The following is a 17,449-nucleotide window of genomic DNA, read 5'->3' as shown; positions in this document are numbered from 1 at the left end:
CTGGATCCTTTCTCTCTCAGAGTAAATATTGCCATCTCCTGGAATTACTGTGCAATTTAATCTGCATCCTCCTCAACTCTTCATTTTGTTACTTCAGAGCTCTGCTTGAATTTCACGGTGCAGAGTTCGTCATGTGCTGAACTTGGAGCCATTCTAGTCTAATTATTGAACATAAACAGGTGTGATATTAAATCTCCACCACACATATGCTCAACTTTTGAATGATAAGACATTTGCGAATTTATGATTTTGCTTCAGTGAGGGAAAAGGAGCATACACTTTTAACTATTCATAAATAGCCAATTAAAATTTTTTGTCAAAATACCATCCGTCCATTATCGATACCAGCTGACACTGGGCGTAGGGGGTGGGGGGGGGTACACCCTGGACATCCAACACCATCCGTCCATCACAAGACCTCAAAATACCACCCAAGACAAATTATTTTTCAAGCAGAGTATTTTTATGTCTTAGGGCACGTCACAGTGACAATAAGCGGTAGAAAACAGTTCATAAAGAATCACTATTATTTCTATTATTTGTACAAATTTAAACAGGTCATAAAATTGCATCAAACAGCAGCCCCTCATCTCCGTGCAGACTTCAGTGTGGTAGCATGCAGTGCCTCAGACCAGGTGCAGTGTGGGACAGCTGTGACACTGGCTCATCAGTCTGCTGCTGTTCGACTTCTGGTCACAGAAACCTGGTAGAGCATCAGCATGCCTAAAATGAAATCAAAAGAAGGGGGCCAGGGGGACAGATGAAAGCAGTCGGGCTCCAGCATTTTGTCCCAATTTTCTGACTGTTTCTTAAATTGGAGGCAAGGTTTTGCTGATCATGCACGTCTTTATCTGGTTGCTGAGCAGCAGTCATGAGATCATAAACACTCACATGAGGAGGAGCTGCTTGGTTCAGACTTTTTTTCAACCACTGGCAATGCAACAATAACTGGGGGGAAGTATGGAGTGGAACTAAGCTGAGTGAACATGATTTATGTAGGAAGAATAAACCAAGAATAGTTTGATGATGATGTTGTGTTGACCTTTGTCTCACTAAAAATAAACGTATGAGCTGCCTCATGTGTGCCAAATGTGGTGCCGGGCATTTATAGGCATCTGGCATGCCAGAAGAAAATTGAAAACCACTTAATCAAAGAAAAATTAATGGTCTTTGTCATGTGGTGAGTGGGTATTACTTATTCACTTTCTCTGTCTTTATATTCCAAAGTAATCTGTCCTTTTCTGCTACAACCGCGGACTGAATATAAAGATGGACAACATAACTGCTCTTCCAAAGTAAAGCCAAAGTGTCCTGATCGCCCCCTGGTGGCTGGCTGCAGTATAGATCATAATCCCTACCTCCTCAATGTTAGCGGATGGGTCATGGCATGAACTAAAAAATGTAATGTATACTTCAACTGAATTGTTCTCAAAGATCGTTTCTGTCATTAAGGTATTTCTTATCACACTGATGTGAATACAGTGCTCCTTTTTTTTTTAAACGTGATGATTGACAGCTAAGACTGACTCATGATTGGTGGACCATGTGTATCAGCGGGACCTGGATACTATGGCTCTCCACCATCATGATGCACAGACCCTGTCTCACAAGATGGCAGAGATTGTATCAAGGATATTTTGGCATCATTTCTAGAAAGTTGGAGCAGATGCCTGGTCCATATTAATATTCATACGGGTTTAACAGGAGAATTTCGCTGTTTTTTATTCTATTCCACTTCTCCTTCACTTTCTCCTTCACGTCCCTCCTCTGCTCTGTTGTCTTTACATCACCAATCATTTTCCTGTAAATTACACAGCTTAGTATCAACAGTGTATTCGTACAGACCCCCACTTCAGACACATAACCCTACTGCTGTCACCATATTGACCAGCTAGATGATGTCTGAGCTCCACCACTGACAGACCACAGGACGATTGAAGATTTTGTGAGCACCCACTTGTCCGTGGGCCATTAGTGTTTGTGAATGTGCAACAGTACCTTTGTTCTGTTGCTTCAGCTGAAGTACAAACTAGATCCTCTGGATTTTTCTCCTGAATCTGAGCAGCCAAAGTGACCTGAACAAACACTCTCCATTAACAAATCAATTTTTGCTGGCTTGAAAGCATTCACACGATTAATTATTTCTAACACACAGTGTGTCTCTACCTTGGGATAGCACTGGCACAGGCTCCACGTAGTCCCGACACACACCATGGTGACGCCCAGGACACACATCGTGGCATAGACGTGCGGTCGCTCCTGAGTCATGATGAAGAGGCCGACGGCCACCACACACAGACCTGCCACTATCAGCCCGTACCGATACGGCTTCCCCTCTACCATCGCTGCAAGCGCCTGCTGGCTAAAGCTACAGCGAGAAAAGATCTGGTGTTGTTGTGTCAGGACTTGAAGGTGAGGGTGGAGAAAACGCAGCCAGGGTTCCACTCTGCTGCTTATTACAGCCTGCAGACAGCTGGGTCAGGTCAGGTATAGAATTGCAGGTGAGTGTGTTTACCTAATAGGTCACCTTGCCTCGAGCTGCAGGCAACAAGGACACTCGCGACTCAGCTGCTGCACAGCACTGAGTTAGTGTTTGTTTGGATTGGGAAATTATTTTAAATGGGACAGTGTAACCCTTCCCCACATCGCTTCTCCCCTAAATATAAACAACCCATCCAATCCACCATCATTATTTTTAAGAGCGACACCACCCAAAGAGAGCTCGGGTCAGTTTATAGTAACTTCACAACACCAAACAGGGGACATACTGGTAACAAAGCAGGGAGATAAATAAAACTACACTGTTAACATTCTGCTGTCACTGGTTAAGGCACCTTGCGTTGGAGAAAGCCATCAAAGAATCGTGTGCAGCGTTATGACAGGAAAGAATGCAGATACAAAGAGGAGCCTTGAGGAAAGACCTTGTGTTCCAAGAGAAGTGCAGCCACAGTAATAGATCACATAAGTTCAGGCAGCCCCAAACAAATCAGAATGAGCTGTCTACAGGAGGCTCCGAGCCAATCTGTTGGCACGCTTCTCTTCAGTTTGCTGTGAAAGCTACACGACGCTGGTCTGAACACGGACGCTTAGTGATCAGTGAAGCAGCTGTAGTGGTCATTTCAATGCTTTCCACCAACAATCCCAACAACACACATGTAGTTGACATGGCGGCCACACTGAGGTTCAGTTTGTACATCTTTAACCAGCTGTGGTCTCTTCTTGTTCCTTGGCTTGTGCTTGGGATCAGCCTGGCTGTGTTAAGGCACAACAGGCCCATTGCAGCGAGTTCACCGATAGCACCGAGTGTTGGTGTGATGGCAGATTTTATATTTAGTTATGTTTCATGCAAGGAATGACAGTTATAGATGGGAATGTTATTCTGAGATGTATTTCTGTGTGGTTCAAGAACTGCAACATGTGGGGGTCAGCTTAGGAGACTCAGATGTGTATTCGTTAGAGATTCGTCTGTGCCTCTGCTGAGACAAAAGGTTTTCACACCTAGACTCTTTCATGGGTCATCCAGCAGAGACGGGGGTCTAAGAGAGACTTGGAGTCTAGGCCTGATGTTGATGTGTAGTGAGACTTTTGAAGGGGTCCTTCATTTAGATTGGAGGTGACCAAATCTAAGCCTGAAGACAACACGCAGAGAGCTGATTGGATAAACATTCTACCTCTGTGAAAGGAGGGGCTTATTTAGTATAAATCAAATGTGATTCCATTGTTCTGGGCCATTGACCCAGTCTTACTAAGTGACAGGGTGCTCTGGTCCCTAGCCGCAGCTAGGTAGAATTGTATGAACCAGAATTGATAATTGTCTTTGCTGTGAAATGTAATAAATGTTCCATTACAGTTGGTTAAAGGTTCTCACTGAGAAGACAGAAGGCACTGGCACAAAGTAAAGATGTCCGACCAGGGGCTACAGCTGCTCCCTCTGCTCCTGGCTTTTCATCACTGTGTCGTAGGACGGAGGCGGCTCCATAGTCCAGGGTGGTGGGGTGGACGGGAGGGGGGGCTCAGGCTCCGGTCTCTGTCCGACAGAGTCCGCTGACATCTCCCGACGAATTCGATCCAACCTCCTGAGGGCGAGGAAAAGCAAAGAGAAGTTACTTACTTCAAACCAACTTTAACTGACACTACAAATCATTTCAGCTTTTATAAACTGACAATTAGCTCCTCTCAGTGATTACAGTCCACCTGACCCCTCAAATTTAAGCACTTACACCTCAGCCAATAATCAATTTGTAACAATATTTACCCTGTAACTTAGAACACCAATCTTCCACTCATTTCAGCAACCACACGTCATATCCTTTCATCTCTTTTCACTTAAACTGAGACTCCTTTCTGGGAATACATTTCATCGAATACTTTAACTCTTTTAAATTCTAACTTTTTTTTTTACAGTCTTATTGACCAGACTTATAACTCCACTTTGTCTGTATACGGATTGAAATCTGGACGTGGAGACTGTGTGAGACACGTACACACACACATCCTCACCTCTTTTCTCTTCTTTGGTTATTTTTGTTAACTATGTAAACATGTCCTTCAGTGTTCTTCTCTTTCCTGTTCCAAATGTTGGGGATTCAATAACATTTGAAAACCCCCCCCTAAAAAAACGAACAGTGGCTATGCTTATTGTTACAGTCCTATAGTTCCAAACCTGTTGTGTGTCCCTGACCCTAACCCTAACCCAGTGATTCAAACTTGAGTCCATTGACGACAGTTGCACTTAGAGAAATAGTTAAATAATCAGAACCAAGCAGACAGGCTTAAAAATAGAGACACCCTCTTCCTGCCTAGCTAGCTACCCATCTACATTCATGAGAAATATAAAAGCAAAAATTGTGTTTAATGTTTACGAGATGGGCACAGCCGTACAAGTCCACATCCGGAAATAACGTTTAAATATTTCTTTGTAGCAAAATAAAATGGATGAATCCCGGCTGCTTCAACTTCAGCTCACTATGCTGCATTTCTTTCCTGCACACTCCGCTGACAATCTCCCTTCAGCTGCTTGTCCATTCACATTTCCCACTAAAGGTTCATTCTCCAGCTTGCACTTTTTATTTTCCCAGAGGGGATTTTATTTCACTATTCTAATTCTAAAACAAACATTTAAATGCTTTGTCCATTTTCTGGGTTTAAAAGCTAGTTCAGTCTTGAGTGTGCTGCTTGTTGTGAGTTTGGTCAGCTCCGTGTGTGGAGGTAGAAAGGCTCTCGATGATGGAAGCAGTGCTCCTGGCAGCTCTCTTCGAAGGCCGGAACAATGAGCAGAACACGTCTTGTCCCAATGAGCAGGCTATCGCAGATCTCTTCAGACGATGCCAGGGGGAGTCTGTCATCCACATGCATGTGTCTGCTGTTTTCTCCATGACCTACTTCTACAATCAGCTCATAATCACAAAATCTGCTGCTCTCCTATTCTTAGTGTCACAGTGTTTTTCAAGTTGCTGGAGCCCTCCTCTGTTCTTTGTCAAACTTGGCTCTTAACCTAACACATGATGGTGTGTCCAAGAGATCTGTTCAACAACCACAGTGTTTGTCAGTTCTTCTCCCAGGATGGTGAGCTCTGCAATTTGTCCGTATGTGTGCGTACAAGTGAAGCTGGAGGTTACTCACTTTGAATGTTAAAATAACAACTGTATGTGACTATGGACCACATGGCTGCTCCCCAAAAGTGAACCCAAAGCATCTTCATTTCCCCCTGGTGGCTGGCTGCAGTATATGTCATATACCCCATCTCCTCAGGGTTAGTGAACGAGACCAAAACACCAAACTTATAGCCAACCTACGAATCATATACGTTTTTATCAAAGATTGTTGACATTTATGTTAATTTATTATTGACGTTAATGTTCCTGAAAGTTTAGTTTGAATTAGTTACTCCGATTGCTACTACACAGTCAATGTGAAATGGCAGTCTAACCCTAACCCTGTGATTTAAAATATGGCAAAGTTGTTTGATAACCACGATGTATTTAAAAAGTCTGTTATCCAAAGTGCAAACTTGTTCAATCCCCCTTGGAATGAATTTTAATACCTTAATTTCATATCTAGCATCGTTAGATCAAAACTTTAACTTTAACTTGAAACTTTGGTTTCAACACTAAATCCCTTTAAAACTATTTATATTCATATCAGCAGCCTTTTGTGAGTTTTCACTAATATTAGCATACTAACACTCAACACTAAGTAAGGGAATTTGATAAACATACCGTCTAACCATCACTATGTTAGTATTATTACTTTTAGTACATTAGTACTTTTAGGATTTAGCTCAAAGCACTGCTTTGCCTATAGACCCTCAAAAAGATACTTTTTTAGACAATTCCCTGTGGTAGTTGGTCGCTTTAGGATCTGTTAGCAGATGTCAGTAAAATGTGAATCTTTCAAACATTACTTTGGTGTCGATCAGATGAATTTATGTGATCGTTCAATCTAATTGTTGGCTAGACTGCACTTGGGCTAGCCTGGATGCCAGACGAACTTAGCCCCGCCCACAACATTTTGGTCGGGCAGTTCGGTCTGGAGTCGCTCCATTGGGAAAAAATTATGGGGCGTGTTTCAACTGACCAGGAAGTAAAATTCCTCTTCGCTCAATTGGATAGACCTACAACCAATCAGAGCAACGTAGTATGTGACGTATGCTAAGCAACGCATTGTGAGTTATTTACTGGGTTCACACCGGACGCTTCAGCGCAGCGCCAAGCCTTAAATAACAGCTGGCTCCCATCCAGTCCCATGTTAAAACTTTGTGCCGGTCACACCGGAGGCTGAAGCACCGCGAGGCAGCCTTGGCGCAGCGCGGTGCTTCAGCCTCCGGTGTGACCGGCACAAAGCCGTGCAGCGATCTACTGGATCAACGGGTGATATTATTAGCGCTGCCCGGCGGTTCAGCGTCGCTTCAGTGTCCGTTGTGAACAGCCAAGCGCCGGGCGATAGGGATTAGCGCGGTGCTCTGGCGTCGCCTCCACGTTCTGTGTTCCTCTTTCAAACTGAATGCGCTGTCGATGTCTTCTAAAACAGACTCAATGGCAGCATCTACACATCTCAGCTCGCCAGCGGCAGGCATGTTTGTTGAAAACGAATTCAACCCGAGGGCACTGTGATGACGTGGTTGATTACGTTACCGTTGATCATCTGTCAATCATCGTATAAAGCCCGCCCTGACAATCTGATTGGCCCGGTCAGGCCATAATTTTTTCCCAATGGAGCGACTCCAGACCGAACTGCCCGACCAAATTGTTGTGGGCGGGGCTAAGTTCGTCTGGCATCCAGGCTACACTTGGGCTATTGTTAGACATAAACTTTCACTGTTTCAGGCTAGACGTCAGGTTTACTTACGGACTGTTAAATGACTGTCTATCTGTCCCACGTTACAGTTCACATGCTCCGCTGTGCACGAGGACCTTTTCTGTCAGGGCCCCCACTCTATTGAACAACCTCCCTGAGGAGATCTGCCTGGAAAACCCCTTTTTAAATGTATCTTACAGACAAATTCTATTTCTCTTAGTTCTGATCTTACGAACAATTTCAGTTTTATTTTATCACCCTTTTTTTTTATTAGTAACCCTTTCTATTTTTGCATTTGTGCTGTAATGCTGTGATCTTCAAATGACTTATCTACTTAGTGTCCCATTCTTTGTTTGCCTTCAATTTCTCATTTTTAACTTGTAAGGCACTTTATAAGTGGGTTTTGAAAGGTGCTATAATACTTTATTATTATTATTATTATTATTGAAGCCTTTTTTTAGCCCATCATACATCCTTCTGTCTCCCTCTAATTAACCCTGGGACTCCACTGAGGGCCACTAACCCCGGGTGGAGAACCATCCCACAAACTTTCTTAGACCACCTACATTCGAACATCTTATGAGACCAAGTATCTAAAGCCCTGTCACTAGTCTTATGCAACACGGTGAGCACTGAGTGGACCACCTCTGTATAGCCAGAGCCTGCGGCGGGCTGAAGCGTGTGCCTGTGCGGGGGTGAAGGAGGAAGTGTCCGGGCACCGCCACCTGGATGTTCTGCATGGCCATGCAGAGCACGCTGACCAGCAGGCTCAGACCCCCCATTCCCAGGAAGACCCCGACCACGAAGAACGGGGCGGACTGAAAGGGCAGGGCCACGCCCAGGACCATGACCCCCCCGACAATCATCAGAAAAACGCCTAGAAACAGCAGCATCCTCTTGGGGTGCGACATCTCCTCCGCCGCTGAAGCTGCGCCTACACCTCCGCGGCGGTCTGCAGGGGAGAGGGGAGAGAGGAGCGAGACAGCGCAGCCAGGAGGAGGGAGTGGAGGTGAGATGGAGAAACAGATGTGACTCCTGGGTGAATGCAACATGTTTTCAGACATCTCTACCTGAGAGGAAGTGAGGAGACGATCAGCGGAGAACTTCTTCATTTCTCTTCTCGTTCCCATCGACCTCAGCTGTTGTCGTGATGCGGCTTCCTGGAAGAAATGAAGAAGTAACAAACTCCGGGAGACAGCGCGCGCCTCAGACAGCGATCGGAGCCGCCGCCTCCCCTCGCTCATGGTCCGCCTCCCCGCCGCCCTGTCGCCCATAGATATGCTGTCGCCCGCGCTGCCTCTTCTTCGTCGTTTTTTTGGATTTTTTTAAGGGCGGTGGCAACCAGTGTAATTGGTACATTACCGCCACCTACTGATCCGGAGTGTGGAGCCGTGATTTAAATCTACCTATTAATTCAGTTTGAATGGAAGTGTATAACATTCACTGAGAAAATTACTCTTTTCAATTTCAATTAAAGGGATAGTTCAACCCAAAATGAAAAGGCACTCATTATCTACTCATCGATATGCTGATGCAGGGGTGGGTTAAGTGTTTGAGTCCACTAAACACTTTTGAAGTCCCAGGGCTAAACAGTGTCGCACCCAAATCCAATACACCTGAAGTAAATGGTAACCAATTATTTAAATAATGCCTCCGTGCTGCTCCTGTGGTGTCATCCATGTGTCCATAAGCCCCGACATTTACATTCAACTCGAAACGCATCATTTACACCGTTTGGCCTAAATGTTCTCTATTATCCTCCTCCTACTGCTGCAGTGAGAACTTGGGAGTATCACGAGAACTCCCGATAGCTGAAGTAACTAAGAGGAGGATACCAGCAGACATTCAGGCATTTAGGCTGTTTATACTATTTTATTAATCTTTAGCATATCATGGGTCCAAATTGCACCATAGCCAAAACTACTCTTCCTTGAGCCGTTAACAACACACTTACCAAGTGTGAAGCTGATAAGATGAATGGTTAGCAAGAGAGTCTAATATTTGTATATTTAGTAGGTAAATGAAAAGGAGAAGTAGTTTAATAACTGACTGTAGCCTTCACAGATCTGTAATCACAAACACCCATAATCTCTTCACTTTCTGCCTGAGAGCCTCAGATGTCCTTCAGCCTCTTTGACTTGCAAATTAACCCTTGAATGGCCCTTAACCTTTCTACCACTTCCATTACTCCTCTTTTGTGATCATAGATCCTTTGATTAATTAATTAAATGTATTAATAAAAAAATCCATCAACCCACCACAAAAAAACACTAGCATAAAACTAAGATTTGTGGAAAGAATATAAAAGCTGTATAAGGTTTATGATCTGATGAAAGTCAGGAATGGGTTGATTTGGTTTGTGAAACATGATCAGCACGTCTTCTGTGTTCCAACCCCAACAATGTGATTTTAGAACCACTTCTGCTGTTAATTTGATTCATCAATCACATCATCATTCAACATTACATGATGTAAAAACTTAACTAAGATATGTAGTAAGGCTACAATAATTGATCGATCACTAACTGACGGATAAATTCATCCCTAAGTATTTTTAATCAGCTTTCTTAAATCTGAATATATTCTGGTTTGTCTGCTCCTGTTACAATGGTAAAGTGCATATCTTAGGTTTTTGGAGAACCAAGACATTTGAGGATGCAAACAACTGAGCGATTTATTATATCGAGTCCTGATATCATGGAAGAGTGTCAAAAAGCTGCTTTCAGGGCATTACGGTTCATAGGAAGGTTTATAGTCTTGATATTTAAGGAGGGAATCTTTTTTTACACTTTCTCATAATAAGATAAAATCCCAACAATATTCATAAAAATGTACTTGACATGATTGAAAGCAACAGAACAGATACTAAATGCACTGTTTGGTGATCTCCATATTATGCTATATAGTAGCATATTGAAGCCATAGACACAGTATTTGTATGGCTCCACAATTTTGTCAGATGAAAAATCTCAAAAAGATTTATGCATAATTTTATTCACATTTTCCAAGACTCCAGCCCACTTTAGGCTGTAATTTTGACACTCCAGCCAGCAACGGATTGTAGCCTCAAATCACAGAGTCCAGATGTTTGACGATGAGGATTTGATATTACTCTAGTGCAGATTTCGCTGCTTAAGATATTTTATCCATGTCACTGTTTCATTAAATAAAGTTAGTTAATTCAATTAAACAGGAGAGGAGCTGTGTCTGAGCTGTGAGAGGACATGGTCTCTCACTGCGGGGGTCCCTCAAGGTTCCGTCCTGGGTCCTTTCCTCTTCTCTACACCAACTCTCTCTGCTCTGTCATTCACTCACATGGCTTTTCATACCACAGCTATGCTGACACCCAACTAATCCTCTCTTTTCCCCACTCTGAAACACAGGTAGCAGCATGAATCTCTGTTTGTCTGACTGACATCTTAGTGGATGTCCGCACACAACCTGAAAGTTAACTTTGACAAGACTGATCAAAATCACGACTGTTTTCTGTCCTGGCTCCTAAATGGTGGAATGAGCTACCCAATGACATCAGCACAGCAGAAAGACTAAACATCTTCCGCCGCAAACAAAAAATACACCTCTTCCGACTATACCTCGAATAAAATGTTTAACTAACAATTTTGTAGCACTTAAATGGCCATCACTTATAGAACTTTGTAGTTTTTCTTTTTTGAAGAAATTATACTTTCTTGATTCTTGTTGTTCTTGGTTTGTACCCTCATGGTTGAATGCACTTATTTTAAGTCACTTTGGATAAAAGCTTCAGCAAAAAATGTAATGTAATGTAATGTAAACACATAATCAGAGGGGTTAACAACATTTCACAAGATTTTCCCTTGATAATTTCTCTTTCCCAGGAAAAAGCAGATGTTTATAAATGATTAATATCTGCTCTCCTCTGGCAGTGGTGTGTGTGTGTGTGTGTGTGTATTTGTGGTCCTCTACATTTCAGAATTTTATTGTCGAGGTAATGAAAGCTGAGGGACTCCTCTTCTTCCTCTGCACAAAAAAATCAATACAGTAAATGTGTGATGGCTGACTATAACATATACTGTGCATTTTTATACACATTTTTAATCAACCTTATATGCTTATCTTTTTTAATTGTTAATAATATATGACACACAATCTAATGCTTGGGAGTAAGCCAGGAAAAAAGTTATTGAGGATTTTAATGCATTTTCTACATTAAAAAAACGAAAAAATAAAAATGAAATAAAATATCGAGCTTCAAGTTGAATAAAGTTAATTCATTTGTATGTTCCCATTAAATAACTGTAGTTTCTTTAGCTGATCCAACAATTTTCTTTTTTAGGTGCAATTCTTTTCTTATTTTCAATAACTGACCAAATCGACCTTCAGAGGTTCCGAGCTGACTTACTCTAAGATAGTTTAACTTTCATAGTGTTTATTGCATCATCTTTATTTCTTTGATTATTAATGATTATTGTTTTGTTGCATTGTGCTACATTCATATGATGCAGGTATTTGTTAAAGATATTTACATTTTGACTACTTCCTTGTTGGCCTACTCAAGCCATGTTGAGAGTTTTTTTTTTTTTTCAACAACTTCCAAGTTTGCAATATCATTTGCAAATTGCATTGACAAGTATGGTTATCAATGGGAGTCTGGAGAGATAGAAAGGCACCATAGAGATGTACAAAACAGTAAAAGTACTGATGTGATCCTTTAAATCATTGAGATTCTATCCTTACAACAGGTCAAGCTGTGATAATAATGGCTGGCGGTGGAGTGGAAAAACATCTGGTCAGATGAGTCATAGTTCCGCTGCTTTCAACAAACTGATGAGTACATGTGGGGCACTCAAACTGAAAGTCCTCCACAGGCTGGGTGTGCTGCCCAAAATGGATTTTCACATCTATCCTGTGGTGGAGCATGTTAATCCTGGTGGGAGGAAAACTGACATTCTTGCTTCTCCCACTGGATTCCCAAGGATCACAGCATATAGACTAGAAATAGAGAAAAAAAATCTGCAGCCAGTTCAAGCCAGGATTTCGTCTGTGCTCCTCTTACAATTGCAACTAATTTCCCGAAATTCACGTAAATATGGTAAATTAACATTATCTAAACTTTTGCTGGTTTTAAGCTCCATGTGAAACCACAAATTCAGTTTAAAACTCAAGTTTTGTATCAGTGTCAGATTCTTTTTAAAGCCCTTTGGTTACTGCACTAAAAAAGCATTTCTTCGTTTTCGTATTAATTGTAATTCAATTCTAATTAAGAACAAATAATTATGATAACTGAGAATAGGCCTGTCGTAGTAGTTTGACTTTTTCATCATTAAATACAAGGAGATCATCAAATATATATATTTTTTAAATACAGTCATTATCCACATTCAGATGAATCTAACAATAATTTTGATCTTTTGTGTATAATATCGTAACTGTTTGATTAAATGAATCCTCTTCAGTGTGACCATGCATCACATTGAAGTCTGTAATTTGGCTGTATATAATAAAATGGTCATAGACTCAGGTACCAGAGAGTGTAGCCAATGCAGACGTTTGTGAAACTTGTATTTCCAGCAGAGGTCTTTACCACTGGTTGATTAAAGATGTAATTTTCTCTAGAATTCTGTGAGAAAATTACCCAACTTGATTTTTAACATAAGTATATAAACTGAGTTTATGGTTCAGATCACTAGTTTAAATCTTTCTCAATACTACCATCCGATGTGTGCAGTTTAGAGGTGTAGGTGGGCGTGAAAGACAAAAAGGCCTGTTCTCAATATGACAAATTATTAGCTGTATCCCTCTAGCCCCGACTCTGTAGAACCAGCTGGTCTCAACCAAACTTGGTACAAGTTGTGTCGCAATGTTTGTTTTATACACTTGCATAATGTTCCCTAAGACAGAGCTATTGGTGGCTCCTTGACCACACATCTTTATTTTCACCATATATTTGAATATTTGCTAACACCTGCTTTGTTATTACAGAAATCATGCTAGGACCCAAGAAAGAAGCATGCTCCAACTGTTTGAATACGTTTGTTGCTGTCAAAATACAGTTTCCATACAGCCTGAGTGATCTCAGTCTCTGGTTCAATCATCTTTTGTTCTGATGAACAGAGTGGTGTGGCGTCCACGTCATCCAGCGTCACACCTCAAAGCTGATCTCTCTTGAGCGTCCAGACAGCAGCTCTGTCGCCAGGTGCGTGTCTGAGTATGCACGCCGCAGGTGTGTGGAGCTGCACGTGGTCTTGATGGCAACTTCATAGGGAGGCGGGGGTCCCAGCCAATGAGGAGGGTGAGGCGTTGGACTGAAACCACCAGAGTCCATCGGAGGGTAGTCGAACTCCTCGCCAGGAGTTCCATGCCTTTGGCGTTCCATCGTCCTGCTAAAACAGAGGCAGGAAGAACACAGGTGAAATAAAACCATGTTGAAGATGCTACACATCAGATCCTAAATGTCAGGTGGGTGTGATCTGTTCGTTGATATTTATAATTCCTGTCATGGCTTTCACAGAGCTATATTAGATATGTTGGCTGTGAGGGTTGATAAAAGTCTTATTATGACAGCAATGGTCTGCAACGATGACTTTAGTGTAAGCAAGGTTTATTTGCTGATATTTTACCAGTTTATTTAAGTAACTAGCAGACATCTAACCAGACATGTTATGTTTCAATGGTTTCAATCTCTGGATTGTGAAAGCATTTTTGAATCCCACTGAGTAAGAGGAACAGCTGGCAAATACACGTTCAGAATGCTTGTGCATTAAATATGATGCAAGCAATCATTTAGTTTAGTCTTGCATTAAAAAAACAGAAACAGGGTGAAACAGCTAGTATAACAGGTTGTTGTGGACAACATTGTTTTTTTAACTACACAGTCAACCTAAAATTATATTTTCCAGCATTGAATCTTCCAAAAAACAAAGAAGTTGTTGTACTTGACATGATTAATGGAGGGAGAACCAAATTATATTAATCTATTTCTAATAATGTGCTGCCAAATACAAACAAGCACTTTTGTAAATACTAAACAATACCTGTTATTGCAACAGTGGAGAAAATAACTGACAACCAATGTGAACAGGTGCTTTAAAGTAAGTCAGTATTCATAAAATAAAGGACAAAGAAGTCCCTGAACACTACTTCCTGTTCTTCCCTATCTCACTTCCTGCAGCTACTTGTTTTTGACAGTAGATGGTACTGAGGAGAATTAAAAAAAAAATTGGCCCCATGCATACAAATTAACATGATTTATCTTCTCTGTTTCATATTTCTTGTTTAGTTTGACACTTTTCATTCGTTTTTTATGTTGAACCAGTAGACATAGATACTCTAAAATATGTGTTAGTTCCGCAGAGAGGAGACAATTTGTTGTGGAGCAGGATGTTAAACGTTTCTCCTACCACTGGGATGTAATTCTTCTGAAGGAGATTGTTGAATCATTCTTTGAGCTGCCATCTTAATTATAGTCCAACAAGGATCATTTTGACTTCCTGTTTTAAGTAATCATGAAAGAGTCATGGTTCCCCCCCCCCCCCCCCCCCCCCCCCCCCACAGAATATATATTCAGTATCTTAGAGAGATCACTCTAGCTACACAAGGAGCATAAGTCAAGGTCAAAGAAACCCTTTCAAATTCCATTTTGCAACAAAAACTTTGTGTTACGTCAATGTGCACAAAACCTTTTCACATATGCCCAAAATATTTCTACAGCAGAACAACTTTCATTCACATATGAACTATAATTTGTAAGATTTATTTTTTATTTTAGAAATTAACATTAATTCATATTTGTAAATGCAATTTCATAAGGTTATTTACAACTGCAGGCTGTGAAATCATTTGTGAACATCCTTTCACATCATTTGTTAATGACCATACACTGCTTATGCTACACTTTTCCATTCTGCGTTCCTTTTTTTTTTACATTTCCAACTCTTCATACTACTTAAACTGCTCCTTCCTACAAATTCAAGTCATCAATTCGGTTGAGCTTTAGTCTAACATTTAGATGGCAGTATTTTAATCAGTTTCTATTATTCAAGCGCAGTTTTTCCAGGGTTTAGATTTAAAGGTCCTTATGTATATTTGCAAAGATGACAAGCTAGAAGGAAAAGATTGAAAAGACAGAAGGAATTATCGGAAAAGGTGCGGCCATGTTCTGTGTACAAGCCCCTACAGTTATTTGTGTGCATGTAAAGCTCTATCCCAGAGGACATTAATGAAAACTGATATAGGAAACCTTGATTTGATCAAAACAGGTAGAATGGATTAGATATTATTGTTATCCCGTGTTTATCTCCACTAACCCCAAAAGTTTGAGTCTTATATTTCTTCCTCTAGGATGAAATTGATCACACTTACTAATTCAGCTTGACCTGTGAAAAGCAGCATTATGTAAAAGACTAGCATCTTTCACCCACCTGGGCAGAAACACTGACTGGGACTCTGGGAAGCGGCTCCCTGGGGGTGTGAAGAGGGGATGGCTGCCAAAGTTGGGGTTGTCATATGGATAATGTGGGCACTCTGGGTCGAAGTCCCGGTGGTTGTAGTTAACGGCACTGTTCACTGCCCAGAAAAGCCCCAGGATAAGCATGACCACCCCCAGCACCACGCAGCAGAGGGAGAAAGCCTGCAGGCGGCTCTGGGCCGAGGCCAGGAAGGCTGTGGATCCCCCGGTCACAATGAGGAAGGCTCCGATGAGGATAGCTCCGTGGTGCAGGGAAGGCATCCTCCTCCGGGAGCGTGGTTGTTTCTGAGGTTACTGTGCAGGCTGGTATGGCTGGGATAGAGTCACTCACACACCAACAGTCCCACACAGTGCGCTTCCCATGCGCTCTGACACTCACCAGACATCCAAGTGATTTACTCCACACTTACAGAAATCCTGTTATGACAGGGAAAAGCTCACCAAATCTTAATATGTTCCCATCATTTTCATCCATACTGATAAAAAGTCATCTCAGATCCAGTAGTAAAGATGGAATTGATGATTTCTTGGAAAATGATGAAAAATAAGGCTTTGATGCGCATCAATGTGGAGTAGCTGTGTGTTTATCATCAGGGCAGATAGACGAGAGGACAGCAGAGACCATTAAGAAATCTTTACTGGGGCCCCACCCTCCCTCTGTCTAATGTGTCTGAAGGGTACCACTTTAGCCCTGTGTGTGCGTGCATGTGTGTGTGTGTGTGTGTGTGTGTGTGTGTGTGTGTGTGTGTGTGTGTGTGTGTGTTTGTATTTGTATTTGTGTTGTGTGTGTGTGTGTGTGTGTGTGTGTGTGTGTGTGTGTGTGTGTGTGTGTGTGTGAGAGTGTGTGTGTGAGATAGGGAAAGAAAGTTTTCTAATATCTTTAAACATAATTTGTTATTTGACATTTTGAAATACAGTGACATGTAGGCATCTACCCTTTAGCAAAATATGATGTGTTATTAGTTTACTAAATTCTAAATACAACGTTTTGGCAGTTTTGTCTTGAAAGACCACATTATGAAACAATTCTCATTATAACTTAAGATTCTTTGCAATTCTAAGTGTCTAATAAAGATGCTCAGTTTTCAATACTTGAAATATCCCTACAAGTGTTATAATTTATAATATAATTTGAACCACCTTCAAATAATGTTAAAGGGTTAATTAGTATTTTACTAACCCATAAACGTTTAGTTTACACATTTAGTTAGACTTGCTAGTCTGTCACGACTGGATTTGATGTGATCTTGCAGGCTCTAAATCAGAATGGAGCTACAACTGAGAACTCTGAGGTCATGTCCTTTGTATTATTTATGAAGTTGAATCTGGGTTTGTCAGTTAGTCAACCAAGGCACATTGGACAAAAAGGTAACAAAAATATCATGGATACTAGCATTTCCTCTTTCAATTTTGATGCCATGATTGACCACATTGACTTATCATCAGGTCCGTGCAGCAGTGATCGGGGGGTGCTTCTGTGGTGTCGAGGTCATGTTGAACAACACGCTGTACCGATCCGAGGTCAGACTCGGCCGTCATTCATGACATTTCACCAATTTTTTTTATCATCAGTTAACTTGAAAATGTGATCTTACTTGGAAAAGTGAAAACATTAAAAGTGTCAGTGTGTGGAGAAATTATGACAGAAACCATCTATTTAAAAACTTCATTTACTGTGGACCAAAAAGAGGTGGGGTTCATGACCTG

General features: G+C 41.4%; 2 protein-coding genes across 2 annotated transcripts; both read right to left on the bottom strand.

Annotated features, from left to right (window-relative positions):
• Window positions 1–3,827: 3,827 nt before the first annotated feature.
• si:dkeyp-51f12.3 (uncharacterized protein LOC107988041 homolog) lies at window positions 3,828–8,540 on the bottom strand. The gene is made up of 3 exons (XM_053431095.1): window positions 8,367–8,540; window positions 7,942–8,248; window positions 3,828–4,076 (listed from the first exon to the last, which is right to left on the bottom strand). The coding sequence occupies exons 2-3, from the start codon at window positions 8,205–8,207 to the stop codon at window positions 3,917–3,919; spliced, it is 426 nt and encodes a 141-aa protein (XP_053287070.1). The 5' UTR covers window positions 8,208–8,248; window positions 8,367–8,540; the 3' UTR covers window positions 3,828–3,916.
• A 4,877-nt stretch (window positions 8,541–13,417) lies between these two features.
• On the bottom strand, window positions 13,418–16,003 carry si:dkeyp-51f12.2 (uncharacterized protein LOC100151460 homolog). The gene is made up of 2 exons (XM_053429814.1): window positions 15,696–16,003; window positions 13,418–13,655 (listed from the first exon to the last, which is right to left on the bottom strand). The coding sequence occupies exons 1-2, from the start codon at window positions 16,001–16,003 to the stop codon at window positions 13,418–13,420; spliced, it is 546 nt and encodes a 181-aa protein (XP_053285789.1).
• Between the last annotated feature and the right edge of the window lie 1,446 nt (window positions 16,004–17,449).

Source organism: Pleuronectes platessa, chromosome 9 (genome assembly GCF_947347685.1).
Source record: "Pleuronectes platessa chromosome 9, fPlePla1.1, whole genome shotgun sequence".
NCBI classification, from domain to species: Eukaryota; Metazoa; Chordata; class Actinopteri; order Pleuronectiformes; family Pleuronectidae; genus Pleuronectes; species Pleuronectes platessa.
Note: the sequence above shows the minus strand (reverse complement) of the source record. Positions and strands in the feature narration are given on the sequence as shown.

Bases quoted from the DNA above. Each gene is read 5' to 3' on its own strand.
- si:dkeyp-51f12.3 (XM_053431095.1), bottom strand. From the start codon at position 8,207: ATGTCGCACCCCAAGAGGATGCTGCTGTTTCTAGGCGTTTTTCTGATG. The intron at 4,077-7,941 runs GTGGTCCACTCA...CCTCGCCCTCAG, and splicing joins CAGGCTCTGGCTATACAGAG to GAGGTTGGATCGAATTCGTC.
- si:dkeyp-51f12.2 (XM_053429814.1), bottom strand. From the start codon at position 16,003: ATGCCTTCCCTGCACCACGGAGCTATCCTCATCGGAGCCTTCCTCATT. The intron at 13,656-15,695 runs GTGGGTGAAAGA...CTGTTTTAGCAG, and splicing joins CAGTCAGTGTTTCTGCCCAG to GACGATGGAACGCCAAAGGC.